Here is a 20,759-nt window from a genome sequence, read left to right as displayed (position 1 = left end):
CGGTCGTAGTTTTGCGTTGGAGGCTGATCGGTCGACGCCGTTTTGTTTATTAGGGTCGAAGCCGATCCCTTGGACTTGAAGTGCTCGGCCTTGGCGTGGATAGCCGCCTGTTTCATTAATTCGGAGTAGGTGGTCCAGTTGCTGCTGTGGACCAAATAACGAAATTGAGACGACCGAAGGCCGCTTTTGAAGGCACCGAAGGCTGCCCTATCGTCAGTTTCTGGGCATCGGGAGTACTCATGGCTGAACCTAGCCACATATTCTCTCAATGGCTCATCGTCCTGCTGCCGAACGGTATAGAGGTCATCGGCGGAATACAGGCGATCGGTCTGAATCATAAAATGGTTGAGGAAGGTTTGCTTCAACTGGTTAAAAGTGTCAACCGTGTCTGGCTCCATTCGATAGAACCAATTTAGAGCGGCTTCGGTCAGGGTGGAGGGGAATAGCAAACATTGGCCTTCATCCGTCAGCCCTTTGCAACCCAAAGCGGATTGGAAGGTATGAATGTGGGTAACGGGATCTTCCACCCCTGAGTAGAACGATATGCGGAGTGCTTGGACCTCTTTCTCGTGTCTGAATGTCCGGATTCGATTGGTGAATGGCCCTGGCTGTACCGTTCCCCATGTTGGTGTCTGAGCCTGGTCTTGTTCCTTCTCAATGCGATTCATCTTCTGTAGGAGGAGACGAATAGTCGGATCGGTAGAGGGAAGATCATCACCAAAGGGCTCGATCGCTCGGTTCCCCGTGCGTTGGTTAGCATTGTGACCTCGTTTTCCTTGGTCTGCCGTTCGGCTGGGGCTTCTCTCGTAGTTTCCTTTTCGCCGATCGTTGTCCTGGTTCGACCGGTGGCTGTGGCGTTGTGCAGAGGGCCCTGCTGATGAGATTGTGGTTCCTGGAGATGTTGGAACGTAATCTGATTCGTCCGTTTCTTCCAGGCCGATCGCACTGTACCTCTGGCGTATGGGGATTTTGGTCCAAGTGCCTCCAGGCATGGATCGTCGAGCTTCGCCCGGACCTGGATGGGCGAGGACTGCCGTTCCCTCCGCCGATCGTTGATCCTCTCGCGGCAATCAGAATAAACGCAATATTCGGGATGGCGCTCCTTTGGAGTGGGCACGAACAGTCTTCGGGAGACAGTCGGTCCGTGCGCGGCCTGCTGCTTCCCTCTATCCTGGAAAGTGGGCTTCCGTACGCTTTTAAATGATTTCTCCTGCCGAAGCTGTGTGGTTGGTTCCCGATCGTTCTGCAACTGGGCGGAGAGTGTTTGTTGTTGATGCAGCTGCCTCTGGGTGTAATCCAGTTTAGAGGCGAGAATATTGTTGTGCTCCTGCATTCTTGCCATATCCTGCTGTAGGGTCTCCATGCGAGCCTCCAGGGTGGTCGGTCGAGCAGGTGTTTCCGTCCGCGGCGTCTGAAGCAAAGGAGCTATACTTGGCTCGCCACCGAGGCCGAGGATGGGGCCATCGGTATGGAGGGCCGAAGATGGATTCATTTTTTGGTCTCAGAGTTCTTTTGTTTGAGATATGGGTTGATCGATAAGCGATTCCCACAGACGGCGCCAATCTGTTGGCACTAAAACTGAACAGATAGAGATGAGTGCAACTTACAAGCGAGATGGACGATCGAGAGATCGATTGAGCGTTGGATGCCGATTCTTCCTGTCCTTGGATGCTGATCCTGAATAGAAAGAAGTCGAGACTCGTAAGGTCTATGGGACCGGTGTGGAACCAGCCTAAGACCCTCCGATGCCGAAGTAAGTTTGGTTTCTAAGAGCTCTTACTGTTGACAATATATCAGTATATAAGTCAAGCTGAAAAGTCTTACCCCTGTACTGTGGTGAAGGGGTGTATTTATAGAGGGCATTTTGTATGCTCTTAGTACTTTCTTTCGATGTGGGACTCGTGGGAGGGCCTTGTGAGGTTGACACGAGTCCTTAGATATTTCGGGCGGGTGCTTCGAGGTTGATTGCGCAGAATCGGTAGGGGGCACCGATTGTAGACGGGATGGGCCTGTAGCAGCTGTTGGTAGCTTTGAGACAACGCCATCGGTAGCCGATACCGATTGTTCAAGGCCTTGGGTACTTGGGTGAGTCTCCATGATCCACGTGTCGTTGTATGAGTAGAGGATCAGATATGGTACAAACAAATTCCTAATTGAATTAGGAGGAATTGAATTGTGGAAGAGTTGGGTTGAAGAGAATTAGATTTCGAATTCCTATTTAAGTTTTTTCCTAAATCATATGGAATTAAGGTAGGAGTTGTGCTAATTACTAAAATGTCCTCGTTGTTGGGTTAAGGTAGATGACAAATTTGAAAATTTGAAAATTGTATGAGGATATAATGAATAAAAAAGATGGATACCTAAAGAGTTAGTTATCTAGGAATTAGAATATCACCTCCCACCCAAGATTTGAATTTCTTCAAAATCAAGAATTCCTAATTTATGTGGACCTCACTTACTTTTTAATTCATTGACGTGAAGTAAATGCATGAATTCTCCATAATTAGTATTCAATTTCTAATTCTAATTCTAATTCCTGATTAATTAACACACGAGTCGCACCAACCGGAAACAACAATTTGGAAAGAGCTGTTATTTGACGATAGAGTCATCCAAGGGACTTTTTAATCATTTTCTCTTTTATGCATTTATTTTAAAAATGTCTCATACTTTACCCTAATTCTCGTTGAACCAAATAAAACGCCCAACTTTGAGGGCCATATAATTGTGCAAAAAAAAAAAAAAAAAAAAACCTGTAAAGCTCATATACGTTTTATTTTCAAAACCAATTCCATAACCCTACTTCACCTCTCTCATTCCTCCCTTTTATCATTGTTCTTTGAGCGCAAGTAAGAACAACGCTTCGTTCAGAGAAGGCAACTTCACTTTCCTTCACTTTTTATCTATTCTCATCTCACATCTGAGAGCTTTAAGTTAACTTTTTGTTTGTATTTTTTTCTTGGTAACAAGGGGGGCTAAAAGCCCAGCACAGCAACACCTAAGCAGCAACAAAACGATGCCTGGACAACTTTTTGTTTGTATTTGGATTTTGAGGCTTCCTGGTTTGAAACGCAGCTCCTGAATTTGAGACTGAGGTTGTTTTTCACCAAGAATTCATCAAGGTCAAATCAAATTTTTAACTCTTCGTTTTTGTCATGCAATCGAATGTTGTAATTTTAATTTTTGGGTTTGTTGCAACTGAATACATTGGGAAGAAATATGTGATTCTCTTTTTCTACCCTGACAAATTTGTTTGTCCCACAGGTTTGTTGTCACCATCAAGAAATATGTGATTCATTCCTACTTCCCACTATCTTTAATTTCATAACGTGCTTTTAAAATCCCTAGTTTCAAAAAATTAGTTGACTTTGTTATGTTCTTGTGTCTTTTGGCTGTTTGAAGTCTGACGTGATTTGGGTGTTTATGTCTTAACATAGATGGTTACAAGCAAGGTATTAAATATCGATAATATCTGATTTTTGGGGGTCCGATATTTTAACAACTAACCATAGTGTTATCGTCAATATATCGATATTATTCCGATATTATCCCGATAATATCAGGAAGATATTTTCAACATTTTTATGAATGATTTGGGCAATACATCGAGATATTATCGATAATATCCCGATAATATCCTGATACGAATCCCAAAAATATTTATATACATGGTATTTGTAAAAACCATTTTACTCCTTCAACACCTTAACCACCATATCACTTATGTTTTTGTGAAAATACTAAAATATTTATATATATACATGGTTTTGTTTTGAATTCTTTTTGCAAGAAACAAATTTTCACATGAGATGAGTAGTAACTATGGTTATACTTATAACCAACCATTTCCCTACCCTTCATATCCCATTCCTGTTGGGATGGAATCAAGCGACTCATGGAAAGAATCCGAGACTCAATCTTCAAATGATTTTGCTTATGGACAACGTCAACCAATCTCGGATCCATATGGGTGGCATGTTAACAATTACATGCAAAACTATTTTGGGGATTTATCATTTGATGACTACTCTTCAAAATATGCTTACTCTACACATAGAGATGATGAGGATAGTGAAAATTTTGAACCTCATAGGAACTCTATGTGGTACTAAGTCACTCATGTATCTTACCATGCAATGTATAAAGTGTAAAATATTGTAGTAATTCATTATATATAAATGATTATGGTGTGTTTAATCTTCTTTCATTAATTACTACATATTTTCTACACTTACGGTGTTTGCCAGCTCGCTATATAATCAACTTAAATCAGTTAAATCCATCATGCAATGCATTTCCTTCCAATTTTTTGTGATAAACTAATAGATAATTGACTAAATAAACATCCTGCAAAGTTTCAATAAAAATTTCCAAGTTTTTCTTACAATTTCCGTGGTTTTTATTCAATTTTTTCCGATACCGATAATATCCCGATATTTCCTGCGATATTTCCGTGTTTTTTGACTTCCGATATTTCCGATACCTCCGATATTTAAGACCTTGGTTACAAGTTTACAACAAGTATTGGAACAGTATTTGCACTTTAATCTGTAATTTTTTAATTCCTTACCTAGGAGGCTTGCCTGATTGACCTACCAAACACGTTTTTTGGGCCTTTGACTTAAATCTTTTTTGACTTTAAGAAATTGGATTAACCCAATTACTTATGACTTGTACATGCCACTTTGAAGGTTAGGTTTTCCTAATTTATATTCTACTTGGAACCTCCAACATAGAACGTATATCTAACATGCAACCCATCCGAACGTTCAAATCAAATCTGAACATGAAAGACTCATTATGTTTTGTGAAAACCATTTGTAAAACCATGCAACTCTTAAGACGTGGTGTTCATTTTAAGTGAAATTACAATTATTAATCACAAGAAGCTAGCGTCAATTTTAGGGATTCCAGTATGTTTTGTGAAAACCCTCACCAACACTTGACACGTGTCCATTGACATAACCGATGGGTATATTTTATATTATATATTTAACCCAATTCTTAGTATATTTTGGTTAATATTTGGAAGAATTTTGATACTTTGAATTATATTTCCAATATAGGACTTTCGACTTCCTCTGAAGCAAAACATAATCAAATGGACGAATTTTGGAGTGATTCCAGTTGGAGGATGTTCGTGAGTCACTTAGCTTGATCGTATCGAAAATTCAGATTTTTCTACCAAGCGGTTATTTTATTGAAATAAAATAAAAGAGCAATGTGCAGTGCTGGAATAGTGATGTTTTGGGCCTTTATTGCATTTTTGGAGCCCAAGATGACCTCAGATGGGTTCGTGGCCTTCTATAGAAGTGTTCAGAACGTTTTTATCTTTAAAAAGAGCTATCTTGGGCCGGATTTGGAGGAGATTTGAGGCCAAAACGTGGCTGGGCAAATTGTGGGCAGATTCTCCTAATCCAATTTGGACTTTATATCCTAGTATTATTTTATTTTAACCTAGTTTCCTTGTGGGGATTGGGGAGCTGGGTATTAGGAGGTATTTAAGTTCTTTTTCACGACAATTTTTGGACTTCTTTTTGGTTTTTGAACGTGACATTGTGGAGAGCAATTGCTAGGGTTTTGGAGTTTTGCAACTTTAAGGTGTTTTCATTCTTTTCTTTCTTAATGATATTTTCCATGATTTCAGTTAGTACACCTTAGGTTAAAGTAGTGAGCAAAAATATTTTCTTAAATAGACCTTTAGTTTTCTAATTTATTTGGGTTATGATTTCTGCTTTATGAGGGATTTTTATCCTATTGTCTTCAGGTTTTAGTTCGCTATAAATACTCCAATGTATTTTATTTTTCAGAGATTGGAATCCGCTAATTTGTTCGTCAACGACTTGAACACTTTCAAGACAGTCACCGTGCACGGTCAACTCAAGGTAAAACCCTAAACCCATAATTGTTCAAACTTATTTTAAAAGTGGGGTTAAAATTGTAAAAAAATAGGATTTTTTAAATTGGTTTTTTTTTTTTTTTGTTGTTGTTTCGATGCTGCATTTTAAAATTGTAACTTCATTCGGGCTTTTGGTTTCGATGTACCTCCCTCGTTCCTTCTAAATAAACTTTGTTTCTATTAAAAAAAATTGCATTTTTTTTCTTGCCGTCAATTTTTTTTCTCTGTTTGAGGATTGCTTGCAAAGTTTGGTGTTGATATTTTTGTTTGTAGACTTGCTGCCTATGTCTGAATATGAATGATTGATTTGATGAGCAGCTGATAAATGTGCTATAATATTCCAATTACTTATGATGAATGATTGCTTGCTGTTTTTGGTTTTCAATTATTTTTTTTTCGATTAGGTTAAGTTCTCGCTTTCTGTTTTTTTGACTGTTATGATGAAGGTTTCTTGCTTTTTTATTTTTATTTTTTAAATTAAAGTATGTCAACGATATATTTTTTTGGATTAGGTTAATTGGATGGTTTTTGTTTTTTTGCAATAAACTGTTGTTAACTTGTGATGCTTGCTGTTATTAGGGTTTAAATATCAGGTATGGAAGGTAGTTCACAAACTCCGACCAATGAAGACTTAGCCTCCTTCAGCAAAAATGCCACCAAGAAGGAAGCGGCGAAGCAAGAGAAGCTACGCAGGCGCCAAGAGCAAGAAGCCTTGGCCGCCTCAGCAAGCTCTCTTGCCGTCGACGAGGAGGACCGACTTGCAGCCAACTACGGAGATGTTCCGCTCAAGGAGATACAATCGAAGAGAGTGGAGGACGTCAGCCGACAGACCAAGGTCGGCGCTCTGACCAATGCATTGGAGAATTGCTCAGTGTGGATTCGAGGCCGAGCGCAGACAATTCGAGCCGTCGGGAAGAACATATCGTTTGTGGTCCTCAGAGAGAGAGAGTTCACCGTGCAGTGTGTGGTGACAGTCCAGCCTGATACTGTGAGCCGCCAGATGGTGAAGTACGTCTCTGGTTTGAGCCGCGAATCAATCATCGATGTTGAAGGTCTTGTGTCTGCTCCTAGTGTTGAGATAAAGGGCACCACACAACATGTATTTTTTGTTTTATAATTTTGATTATAATCCTCTTTTTTCTCTCTTCCTAATGTTGTCAGTTAAATTATTAAAATGAATGGTTTTGAGCCCAAGTTCTTGAAAGAAGGTTAGTGATTTGAAATATTGCTTTAATTAGGTGGAGGTTCAAGTGAGGAAATTGTATTGTGTGACTAAGGCTGTTGTGCTACCTATTAACATTGAGGATGCTGCTCGAAGTGATGCTGAAATCGAAAAAGCTTTGCAGGTACAATGATCATTTAAGAGAGTAAGATGAGAGGTTTTTATGAATTGGATTCTTGAAATTTCGTCAATTACTTGGTTTTTTTTATATTTTTTATATTTTTTATTTTTATAGTTCTGTGTATTTATTGCATTGTTTGTTGTGTTTTTAGGCTGGAGAGAAACTTGTTCGCGTTAATCAAGACACGCGATTGAATAATAGGTCTCTTGACTTGCGGACACCGGCGAATCTGGGGATATTTCGCATCCAGAGTCAAGTTGGAACTGTAAGTTTTGTTTGAAGATACATGTTTTGTGTTTATTGTGTTCGTCTCTTTTGTAAGTTGAAGAATATTTGTTATTAGTGTTTAGTTCTATGTGTAATTGGTTGTGTTATTGTGTAGATCTTTAGGCTGTTTTTGTTATCTAAAGAGTTTTTCGAAATCCACACGCCAAAACTTAATCCTGGTTCAAGTGAAGGCGGTGCTGCTGTGTTTAGACTTGACTACAAGGGTCAACCTGCCTGCCTAGCCCAATCACCCCAGCTTCACAAACAGATGGCCATCTGTGGTGACTTTGGCCGTGTTTTTGAGATTGGTGGTGTTTATAGAGATGAGGACTCACATACCCATAGGCATTTGTGTGAATTTACTGGTCTTGATGTTGAAATGGAGATCTATTGGCACTATTCTGAGGTAGAATTTGAATGTCTAAGGTCTTATCCTTGTACCAAATATGACCATGGATGTGAGTTATTGACCAGTTAAATGCTTGTTTTTGCAGGTGATGGATATTGTTGACCGTTTATTTGTTACAATATTTGACACTTTGAACGAAACTTGTCAAAAGGAGCTTGAAGCAGTAGGGAGGCAGTATCCGTTTGAACCACTGAAGGTAATGATTCTTTTTTATTTTAATTAATATTGGCATTCTTGTCTACTTGATTATGATTCCGTTTCATAAATTTGCAGTACTTGCCGAAAACTCTACGACTTACGTTCGAAGAAGGTGTTCAAATGCTTAAGGTTAGGAATACTATGTTAATTTTATTTATCTTACCACTACTACAAAAAAGGCAAAAGACGACGGGAATTCACCGTCGTGAATTTGGTTTTCAAACCGTCGTAAAATCGATCGACGTCTTTTGCAAAGTAAAACCACGACGCGAAATCACCGTCGTTGTTATAACAAACAACGTCATTAACAACCAAACAACCGACGTCTGTATACTGAAAAATGAACCAAAAAATTGTCCGGGAGAAGAATAGACGACCTATTTTATACAACCTCCGTCGTGTAAAAGAATACAATACGTCTTTAAATAAATAAAATATGACGTTATTAAATCATACGACGTCCAATGTATTTATATAACCGTCGTGCAATAGTAATGCCACTTCGTTTTTTACATTAATATTGACGTGGAAATAGCGGTTAGGGTAAATCACCGTCGTTGTTATAACAAATAACGTCATTTACAAAAAAAAACCGACGTCTGTACACTGAAAAATGAACCAAAAAATTGTCGTGGAGAAGAATAGACGACTTATTTTATACAACATTCGTCGTGTAAAAGAAAACACTACGTCTGTAAATAAATAAAATATGACGTTATTAAATCATACAACGTCGAATATATTTATATAACCATCGTGAAATAGTATTGTTACTTCACTTTTTATTGACGTGGAAATATCGGTTAGGGTAAATCACCGTCGTTGTTATAACAAATAACGTCATTTACAAAAAAAAACCGACGTCTGTACACTGAAAAATGAACCAAAAAATTGTCATGGAGAAGAATAGACGACTTATTTTATACAACATTCGTCGTGTAAAAGAAAACACTACGTCTTTAAATAAATAAAATATGACGTTATTAAATCATACGACGTCGAATATATTTATATAACCGTCGTGAAATAGTATTGTTACTTCACTTTTTCCATTAATATTGACGTGGAAATAGCGGTTAAGGTAAATCACCGTCGTTGTTATAATAAACAACGTCATTTACAAAAACAACCGACGTCTGTATACTGAAAAATGAACCAAAAAATTTTTATTTAGAAGAATAGACGACCTATTTTATACAAACGCAGTCGTGTGTATGTATATACTACGTCTTTAAATAAATAAAATACGACGTTATTAATATTTACTACGTCTTATATATTTACATAACCGACGTGGAAAATATGTTAGGCTCATGACTTACGACATATTTATTTCTATAAACGACGTAGTATGTGATATACAACGTCGTGATCATGTAAAAGACAGCCGTGTTTCTCTATTTAAACGTCGTCTTTAGTAAAATAATAGTCGTCTAATCCATCCAAGACGTCGGTATTATTGTACTGAAGTCATGTTATTTGTAATTACATGTCGGCTCTTTATCCTTCTCCGACGTGATATCGTTAATAACTGTTTCACAATAACGTCGTCTTTTTTCACTTTTAGTTCGCTTTTAGACGTCGGTTAATTCAATGCCGTCGTTGAATGCTCCAAAACGTCATTTTTGATTGACAATTTTATGGCAACAGACGTCTGTTTTTCACAGTTTTATAAGGACCGTCGTTTTATAATACTGAACCAGTATTTTATGTACTGATTGTTTTGTGTCCAAAACCTGCATAATGAAAGTGAAGAAAACACATTACAATTTATTGCAAAATTAATGTCATACAGTAGTGCTGTTTAGGGCATAAATAATTTCATAAATTACAAGAGCATCATTCAATCCATATATCTTCACACCCATCTCGAATATTTTGACTCCCAAATTCACCCACTAGTTCATCAAATGTGTCAACATTTGGCATCCCTCTAGTAAATGGCTCACACTCAATTCTCACATCACCTAAGACATCATCACCAATAACATCATCATTATATTCTCTATTAGGCGCTGATAACACTACTGACCAACCATGATGCATCGGGTCGTCAACAAAAAATACTTGTTTGACTTGAGAAGCCAAAACAAATTGGTCATTCCTATGTCCAATTTTACTCAAATCTACAAGGGTAAATCCAAGTTCGTCGACTACAAGGCCGGAAGTACTATCTATCCAATCGCACCTAAAGACTGGGATTGTAAACTTTTGGTAGTCAAGGTCCCAAATTTCTTGAATGACACCATAAAAACCCATATTTGAGAGAATTGGGTTTTTATCCTTGGCACTAGCAACTTGCATGGTATGTGCAAGTAAATAAACTCCACTATTTTGAACTGTCCGCACATCATCTTGTGCCTTGATGTTAAATTTAACACCTTTAATAAGATAGCTCCTATATAATGGCACTGCCATGTTTGGACCAGCTGCTAGCCACCTTAAATTTTCTGATACCCCATGATTGCCTCCCTCATCAAGTTCACTTTGAACCTGCAAATTAATCATATCTTAATTCAATCTAACATAGAAAGAAGAAAATTAAAAGTCCAATATGTTATTGAATAACATATACCTTGAAGTGTAGCCATTGAATGAAAGTGCTATTGTGCTTATCTTGCAGCCACTTTGTTCTCTTTCTAAATTTTGGATAAGCGGCCTTGATGTGGATCATATGTTCCCTACATGACACGAAAAATTCAAGCATTACGGTCCCAAACATATAAGATAAACATAAGGAATAATTTAAAATGGAAACTTAAGGAATAAAACTCATACTCGATATAAGGTAGAACTTCCTCCGTATTCTCCAAGACATATAGATGTGCTTGGTTCAACAGGTCCCGATCAACTAAGCTCACTGTGCAACCTGATAATGGCTTTGAAACTCCTATCTTCTGACTTGATGGCACTCCAATTGTACTAATATCAGATAAATGTTCAGTGCAATATTCTACAGCTTCTTCAGCTATATAACGCTCCGCAATGCAACCTTTGGGATGAGTACGGTTCTGAACATACCCCTTTAGAACTTTCATATATCTTTCGAACGGATACATCCATCTAAAATAAACTGGCCCACATAGACGAACTTCTCTAACAAGATGTACTACTAGATGAACCATGATATCGAAGAATGAAGGTGGAAAGTATTTTTCAAGCAAACACAAAGTAACTACTACATCTTCTTCCAACTTATCTAGCTTGGAAACATCAACCATCTTTGCACATATAGCATTGAAGAAGAAGCACAAACGAGTTATTGCATACCTTGCAGGCTTCTCCAAAACAGAACGAATTGCCACAGGGAGCAATTGCTGCATTAAGGTATGACAATCTTGTGATTTAAGGCCAAGAAGTCTTGAATCTTGTAAAGATACAAGATTTTTTATATTTGAAGAATAACCTTCAGGGACCTTCATACCATAGAAAGAATTGCAAACCGCTCTCTTCTCTGCTCTTGACAAATTCCAAGGCCCTGGAGGCAAACGAGTACTTCTTTCTCCATACTCGGGTTGCAAATCAGTTTTGACCCCCATGTTCAATAAATCTAACCGAGCAGCAATCCCATCTTTATTTTTTCCAGGGATCTCCAGCAATGTACCAATGATACTATCACAAACATTCTTCTCAATGTGCATAACATCGAGGACATGCCTCACTGGAAGGTATTTCCAATACTCAAGATCAAAGAATTTTGACTTCTTCTTCCAACAAATTCTGTCACCATCATTTTCACCTCCACCTCCCCCTTTTTTCGATCCCCATATGTAATTAATATCTTCAACCATATGCAGCACTTCTTCTCCCCTTAATGGCTCCAAAGGCGTGCCATATTCAGGTTTCCCATTAAAAGCTGCACGTTGCCTTCTATATGGATGATTAATTGGTAACCATTTTCTATGCCCAATGTAACAAATTTTGTGGCCATTTTTCAACCTATGACTAGGTGTATCATCGCCGCATATTGGACAAGCTTTATATCCTTTAACAACACAACCAGATAAGTTTCCATAGGCGGGAAAATCATTAATGGTCCACAGTAATGCAGCTCTGAGTGTAAAATATTCTCCTATGTGTGCATCATACACTCCTCTAATCCCATCCCACAAAGATTTTAAATCATCAATCAAAGGCTCCAAGTAGACGTCTATATCATTTCCGGGTTGTTTAGGACCGGAAATCAATAAAGTCAACATCATGAACTTTCGTTTCATGCACAGCCATGGTGGGAGATTATATGTAACTAAGATAACTGGCCAGCAACTATATCTGCTACTTAGAGAACTGTGGGGATTGAATCCATCAGATGAAAGAGCCAATCTCAAGTTTCTCGGCTCATTACCAAACTCGGGCCATTTATCATCAACAAGTTTCCAAGACGGGGAATCCGCCGGATGAGACATCTGACCGTCAATTGATTTTCTAGCAGCATGCCAAGTCAAATTCTTAGCTGTCTCATGTGATTGAAACATCCTTTTAAACCTTGGAATTGGAGGAAAATACCACAACACCTTCGCTGCCACACCCTCTTTCAAGAATCCATCTTTGGTTTCCTTCCACCTTGAGATACCACAAGTAGGACAATTAGTTGAATCTTCATACTCCTTCCTATACAAGATGCAATCATTGGGGCATGCGTGGATTTTCTCATAACTCAGCCCCAATGCACACAAAGTCTTTTTTGCCTCATACAAAGAGGCCGGTATTGTATTTCCTTCTGGAAGCAACTCGCCCTGAAGTATCAATAATTCTGTAAAACATACATCACTCATCCCATGTTTTGCCTTCAAATTATACAACTTCACTAATGCCGATAACTTGGTGTACTTTCTACAACCAGGGTACAATGGTTGATCTCCATCCCCAATCACATTAGCAAACTCATAAGGATCGGATCCAAAATCACGAAAATCATTATCATCCATCTCTATTTCTTCAGACACAAAACTGTACCTACTATGGTCATCATCTTCTTCAACATTTCTACTAGCATTACTAGTTGCAATTGGTTCCCAAGGTTCTCCATGAAATGTCCAATTCTTATAGCTTTGGTCAACTCCATTAAAGTATAAGTGATCCCTTATAATTCCAACCCCAAACAATTTCAAATTCGCACATTTAACACATGGACAACGGATATGCGTTGTAGTTAGAAGATTTTCTACAGAAAATTGCAAAAATGCTTCCACCCCTAACTCATATGCCTTTGATCTTCTATCCGAGTGCATCCATGACTTATCCATCTCCGACACTATATCCTATTATCTATAATAAGGTGAAAAGACAAGCAATGACTATCACTTATAGCAGATTATATAAGGTTTTAATAGCAAATAATAGAGTAAACAGACGACGGTTTTTAAACAACAACAGACGTATTACACATATATAGACGACGGTTTTGAAAAGAAACGTCGTCTAATGCTAGCAAGAAACGACGACAGCGAACTTGAACCACGACGGTAGTTAAAAACTGCGTCGTGGTATATATTTACAAACGACGGTTTGTTAAAAAAAACCGTCGTCGTATGCATAAAAAGATATCGAAATCCCAGTTTATTTTCAAGAACCCAAAATATATTCAAAACACAACATATATAAGGTGAAAAGACAAGCAATGACTATCACTATAGCAGATTATATAAGGTTTTAATAGCAAATAATATAGTAAACAGACGACGGTTTTTTAACAACAACAGACGTTTTACACATATATAGACGACGGGTTTTAAAAAAACGTCGTCTAATGCTAGCAAGAAACAGACGCCCGCGAACTTGAACCACGACGGTAGTTAAAACAAGCGTCGTGGTATATTTTTATAGACGACGGTTTGTTAAAACAAGCATCGTCGTATGCATAAAAAAGATTTCGAAATCCCAGTTTATTTTCAAGAACCCAGAATATATTCAGAACACAACATATACATTAATACTAAGCACGAAACCAACATATACTAAGCATGAAAACATTAAATCCATTCCCGATTCATAATAACAGAGAGTATTAAAAGATCCGACAACATTAAACCCTAAACCCGATTCATGAAAACAATAAACATTAAATCCATTAACCCATACCGTCGACAACATTAAAACATCACAAAACCCTTTACCACAGAACTGAATATCATTCAATGAATTTACAAGCATGAGATTAGGGTTTGCACTTACAGGTAGGCAGAGCTCACAGCTTATGACCAACTTGGATTCGACGGAGTTGTAAACTTGGCCAACTTGGATTCGACGGAGAGACCAACTTTGAATTAGAGTTGAAGTGAGAGAGCGGAGCGAAATGTTTTAGGACACAGAAATTTTGGCAACTTGTATAAGAGTTAGAGCGAAATCTGAAAATTTTAGGTCGAGGTGAAATTTTTAGAAAGCGCGCTTTTTTAAAAACATCGACGGAAACAAAAACACAGTCGTCGTTAAAAGTTCAACCTAAACATGACGCTTATTTTAAAAATGACGTCGTTGTAAATATACTTACGACGCAAAACCAAAATACCGTCGTTAAACCCTAATAGACAAATATAACCTAAACCCTAAACCCTAATAAATAAAACAACAATTATATATATATATATTTTTTTTAAAAATAATTTCTCCAAAGGGATTAGGGTTTTACGTCCTAAAATATCTCGTCCATAAAACCCTAAACCCTAATCCCTTTTCTAAATTTATATAAACCCTAAACCATGAAAGTATAAGTGATGTTGTGACTCATGAAAACATTTCTCTTTTTGGTTTTAATTTTAAATTTGTATAACTCAAACTTAATTTTTTAAAGCTTAAGGGGGAAGAAAATATCTCAATGACTTCATAGGAGTTGACGTTGCATTTTTTGGATTTATTTTCAATTTATTATAATTATTTTGAATTAAATAGAATAAAATATTATTAATAAAACCCACAAACCACGTCGGCGTTAATAAATTAACGACGTTTTAAATTATAATAAACGACGTAATTTTTAAACAAACGTCGTTTAAAGTTAAAACCATGGCCATTTTTACACAGAAAACGACGTACAAACCATTTTCCACAACCTAAACGTGTATATGTAATTAATACACGTCGGTATATTACAAAAAACGACGTGTTAAATAATATACCATGACGCGAGAGATTAATTTATCGACTTATTATTTTGGAGCATACTACGACGGTACCTACAACACTACTGTCGTGTTTATTTACCACGTCCTAAGTTCAAATTACCGTCGTATTTTTTCAATTTATACGTCTGCCTTCTCTGTAAAACGCCGTCTTATTTTTATAGCTTTTTAAAATTAATTAATTTTTCTTTTCTTTTGGTAATATCTTTCTTAACACAAAACAAAATTTAATTCTCAATCCTCAACAACATTTTCATCTTAAAAGGCAAATCTCTTCGTGTTAAATATTGATCAATATTTACACAATATATGTACACAAATTTGGCAAATACATCGTGGTTTCTTTTCTGCCTTCACCCTCAGCTTGTTCAACTGTTTCTTCCTCTCATATGCAAGCTGGGCCCTCTCCTTCCTCTTGTTCTCAAGCTCCTGCACAGCCACAGATGAATATCTAATAATTTCAGAAAATCAAAATCAACAAAGTGTGAAAAGCTCACTCCTCGATTCCTGGTTACATTGTAGTCCCCTTTTCCACAGTGATCAACTTCAATCCTCCTGTGTAGCAGGGGGGAACCAGCCTTAGATCCTGTTGTGGGTTGTGCGTCTGCAAACCCATGCAGGTTCTAAAGCTGGTTCCACCCTTGCTACACAGGAGGATGTAGCAAACCCATGCTTGGTCTTGTGAGGAATCATTCTGCAAACCCATTTGCTTTCAGAAAGACAATTTCTTGTGAGGAATCATTCTGCAACCCTAATTGAAAACTGAGAGTTAAAAAACGCGTGAAAAAAATCATATTTAAACAAATTATATAAGTACAACGTCGGTTCTAATATACATAGCGACGTCATATTTTAATAATCAACGTCCGTTTAGATAAACAAGCGCCGTCATAACTACATCGGAAATCCAAAAGTCACTTGGCGAGTATTAAAAAGAGAACGACGTCGTTTTCAGAACCCCAAAGTAACCACGTCGGTTTATTAAAATACAGTCGTTCGGCAGTTGTGATAACTACGTCAGTTATGAATTATTTACCGTCGTTATAAATTTATAATACGACGGTTTGTAAACCCTTTTACGTCGCTTGGTAAAAACTATGACGTTGTTATGTGTGTACAATGTCATTTTAAAGAAACCAAGGTTTAGAAATGCGCTCTTCGTAAATCATCGACGGAAAACAATAAAACCGTCGTTAAATATGACATCTATACCCTAAACCCTAAACCCTAAACCCTAAACCCTAAACCATAAAATAGAAACCATAAATTATATATATATTTTTAAATAATTATAGAAAAGGATTTATGGTTTTAGGGCCTAATATATATTAACCATAAACCCTAAACCCCAAAAATAAACCTTCATCCCCCTAAACCCTAAACCCTAGACCCTAAACCCTAAACCCTAAACCATGAAAGTATAAGTGATGTTGTGACTCGTGAAAACATTTTTCTTTTTGGTGGTAATTTTAAATTTGTATAACTCAAACTTAATTTTTTAAAGCTTAAGGGGGAAGAAAATATCTCAATGACTTCATAGGAGTTGACGTTGCATTTTTTGGATTTATTTTCAATTTATTATGAATATTTGAATGAAATGGAATAAAATATTATGAATAAAACCCACAAACCACGTCGGCGTTAATAAATTAACGACGTTTTAAATTATTATAAACGACTTAATTTTAAAACAAAACGTTGTTTAAATTCTAAACCATGACCATTTTTGCACATAAAACGACGTACAAAATATTTTCCACGACCACAACTCTTAACTTCTCGCCGTCTAATATCAAAAAAACAACGTCGTCTATAGAACCAAGAGCGTCGTTTGAAAAACCTCTTATGTCGCTTTTTTAAAAACTGTGACGTTGTTATGTGTATACAATGTCTTTTTGAACAAACTACGGTTTTTCACAATATGAAAACCTCAACAAATTTACAGGGACGTTGATTTCAACAAAAACTTGGGAATTCTAACCAATTTTGTACAAAAACTTGTCTAATTCTAACAAAATTTGTACATTTTATAAAAATGTTTAAGTATGCTAAAATTCCTCTACTCCATATGAACACACACAAACTCTGCCCATTCTTTCCTAACTTCTTCAATGGCAGCTTGGGGGTATGGCGCTTGATCCTTTCCTTTGGCAAACTGCAGTCCATAAACAAAGATTAATCTCACAGACGACGCTATTATTCATTCACCGACATAGTATATATATTCAACGACGGTATTTTTAATTTACCGTCGTTGATAATATAAAAACCCACATAAAAATAAATCTGAAAATTGTCTTCTTACCATCTTCTCAAATTCCAGGGAAGTATCCTTTATGATGTCTCTCATAAAGCGCATGACATAATACCCGCATTCTACACTGCTTGGTTGCTTTGGAGTGCCGGGCAGAGTTTTCCAGAGAGGTGTTTTACGGCCTACTCTGCCTATGTGTGTATTATACATTTTTAGAGCAGAGTTCACAATGTTTTTCCCGTCCTCATCCACAAACCGATTTCCAGGCAGTGGATCCAGAAAATATACGGTTTCCTTCTTTGCTCTTACAATGATCAAGACCCAATGACGGCTGCACAAAATAAATATAAAGGTTAAATAGTGTTATATGCAGAGCATCATACAAACAAAATCCTGTTTTTTGTTTTGGAGACTAACCCTGGATTGTAAGGCATCAGGAATATCTGTTCACCATCTGTTTTTTGAAGACGATTGGCTACGAGACGTGATCTTTCAGTTAATGAACCAGCGTCAGCACTAACTAGAGCAGGGTCTATAAAGCCAACCATATTCACCATATTTGCAGCTTTCAGATGATCAAATAGGCACCTAAATATATGAATTGAAACCATGAGTGTTTTTTTTTTTAAACAAAAGGAGAGTGTCAAATGAATATTTGATAAGGACAAACCTCATATATATTGCAACGACAGTAGCCCCAATTTCTTCCATGCCAGCAAATTGGGTAATATCTTCATGCAAGACGAAGGTGTTACGATCTATGCCAAACACCTCCTTCTCAATCATAAAGCTCATAGCCTTCTCCTGAGGCTTTAGTGTCGATTCAACATAACTACAAAGGGATTGTAAAGAAGATGACAACTCCAGCTTTGTATAATCTGGTACCAATCAAAAGCAACTTAAAACAAAAGCCCTGCATGGAAAAACACCCAAGGAACCCAAAGAGAGAGGTTAAAAACATGTGGAAAAAATAGCATAGCAGAAACTAGACGGCCGGTTGCTTTTCTTCAATTTCTTGTGTCTTTTAGTTGAGCCAAATTCCTCCAACGGATCTTTCCTTCCAACCAAGGATCTTTGAGTTCGACGGAGGATTTTTTATGAAGTCGACGGAGGATTTCTTATGTAGTCGACGGAGGATTTTTTGTGAAGTCAACGGAGGATTTTTTATGAAGTCGACGGAGATTTTTTATGAAGTCGACGAAGGATTTTTTGTGAAGTCGACGGAGGATTACGGATCTTTCCTTCCAACCAAGGATCTTTGAGTTCGACGGAGGATTTTTTATGAAGTCGACGGAGGATTTTTTATGTAGTCTACGGAGGATTTTTTGTGAAGTCGACGGAGGATTTCTTATGAAGTCGACGGAGGATTTCTTATGTAGTCGACGGAGGATTTTGCCAAATAATTGGTGGGTGGGTCTAATAATACCAATCATGACATATACATATATATATATATATATATATATATATATATAACTTAAACAAAAAGCAATAGGCCAATTGGTGGCCTCTGAGTCATCTTTAGAAAATTCCCACGCCATTTTCATATATATATGTATAAAAAGTGATTGTAATCATGCAAACACTAAAGCAAAGCTTTAGCCTTCCCGTCACTTTCTCCCACCAACACATAGTTTTATATTGAAAAGTTGGAACCCTTTACTTTGTTTAGCATCTTTTCTCTTCCCTTTTGCAGAGAATTCCTACGCCCCTTTCATCAATTGCATCTGCTCAACTCCAACTTCCCATAGCCAACTTGTGCATGCGTTCCTTCATACTGACTACTTGGATGGTGGATTTTTAAACACACTCAAACATTGCCCCTCGATTTCTTAGCCTTTAGTTGACAAAAGGGGAAAGGAATCGAAAGTCAGGACTTAGATGTTGGGATTCATGGATTTATGCCAATCTCTGGCATGTTTTTATTTTGAAGGAACGAAGTCCAAGGTGAAGAAAAATAATCCGGGCTACGATCCAAAAATAGGTTGGTATGGTTGGTTCAAAGAAAAATGAGACAAGCTTGCTTGCCATCATATAGCAGACGGGAATCTGGCATGGGAGAACTTCATGAGCTATCTCCGTGACTTTTTCCTACTGTTTAGATTTATGTTAGGCCACTAGCTGGCCTGTTTTATGCTTAGCTAGACTTGTGATTATTGTCATGCCTTATTTCGCTGGTTTATGTAATTTGATGAACTCTTTGACCGTTGTTCGGCCTATCGCGTGATGACTCTTCTTTGTAATGAATGTTTCTTGGAAAAAAATTTCATTTGTCATACATAATTCCTCTTCCTTAACACGACCATGATGGATCATGTCCCCATCATCTCCCAAGAAGTAGGGTAATATTTTTTCAAAAAACGGCCATTGATGGGTGAATCATGGAGACGACCATTCTCATAACTCAACCTATATGCTCCTTTTCCTAAAACTTGGTTGATGAGGAAAGGTCCTTCCCAGGTTGGAGACCATTTACCAAAACTTCGATCTTTCGTTCCTAATGGGAGAATAGTTTTCCATACTAAATCTCCAACTCCAAAACTCTTGGCTTTAGTCTTCTTATCATACGCCCTGGCCACCTTTTCTTTTTGGGCTCCTAATTTATCCAAAGCCTCAAATCGGATTTCGTCGAGATCATCTAGCTCTTGAGCCATCGCCTGATTATACTCATCCTCACTCCATTCAGCGTGGCGAGCCACCCTTAAAGATTTTACAGAAATCTCTAGAGGTAAGACGGCATCATGGCCGTATGTGAGTGCGAATGGTGTCGTCCCCGTGCCGGACCTTTTAGAGGTCCTATATGCCCAAAGGGTATTGGAGAGGAGAGAATACCATTCTTTAGGATTTTTCTCAATCATTTTTTCCAAAATCCCTTTTATTACTTTGTTGCTGGCCTTAGCTTGACCATTTGACTGAGGATTGTATGGGGTGGACTGAACCATCCTAACTCCCCAATTTTTTGCGGCTGCTTTGACAGCTTCTCCCACGAAAGCCGTTCCTCGGTCAGTCATGATAGACTCTGGTAATCCGAATCGATGGATGATAGACTTCTCAATAAACTCTATCACCTCAGCTTGGGTAACTTGCTTGAGTGGTACAGCCTCTACCCATTTTGTAAAGAAGTTCGTGGCCACTAAAATGAACTTGTGACCCTTAGATGATTTCGGGTGGATTTGGCCAATCACATCCATCGCCCAACCCTTGAAAGGCCAAGCCTTCACAATAGGATTCATGGGTCCGGCAGGAACATGTTGAACTGGACCATGCCTTT

At 37.7% G+C, this 20,759-nt stretch overlaps 1 protein-coding gene across 1 annotated transcript; it reads left to right on the top strand.

Annotated features, from left to right (window-relative positions):
- Positions 1-6,494: 6,494 nt before the first annotated feature.
- Positions 6,495-19,292, top strand: LOC110772511 (aspartate--tRNA ligase 1, cytoplasmic-like). The gene is made up of 7 exons (XM_088245752.1): positions 6,495-6,998; positions 7,138-7,245; positions 7,394-7,507; positions 7,625-7,915; positions 8,004-8,114; positions 8,192-8,245; positions 19,185-19,292. The coding sequence occupies exons 1-7, from the start codon at positions 6,495-6,497 to the stop codon at positions 19,290-19,292; spliced, it is 1,290 nt and encodes a 429-aa protein (XP_088101878.1).
- The last annotated feature ends 1,467 nt before the right edge of the window (positions 19,293-20,759 follow it).

Source organism: Prunus avium, chromosome 8 (assembly GCF_965620075.1).
Source record: "Prunus avium chromosome 8, drPruAviu1.hap1.1, whole genome shotgun sequence".
Classification (NCBI taxonomy): Eukaryota; Viridiplantae; Streptophyta; class Magnoliopsida; order Rosales; family Rosaceae; genus Prunus; species Prunus avium.
This window is presented reverse-complemented; position numbering and strand designations above follow the sequence as displayed.

Excerpts from the sequence above, each read along its gene's own strand:
- LOC110772511 (XM_088245752.1), top strand. The coding sequence starts at position 6,495 with ATGGAAGGTAGTTCACAAACTCCGACCAATGAAGACTTAGCCTCCTTC. Across the intron at positions 7,246-7,393 it reads AAATCGAAAAAGCTTTGCAG|GCTGGAGAGAAACTTGTTCG; the intron begins GTACAATGATCA and ends TTGTGTTTTTAG. Across the intron at positions 7,916-8,003 it reads TCTATTGGCACTATTCTGAG|GTGATGGATATTGTTGACCG; the intron begins GTAGAATTTGAA and ends TTGTTTTTGCAG.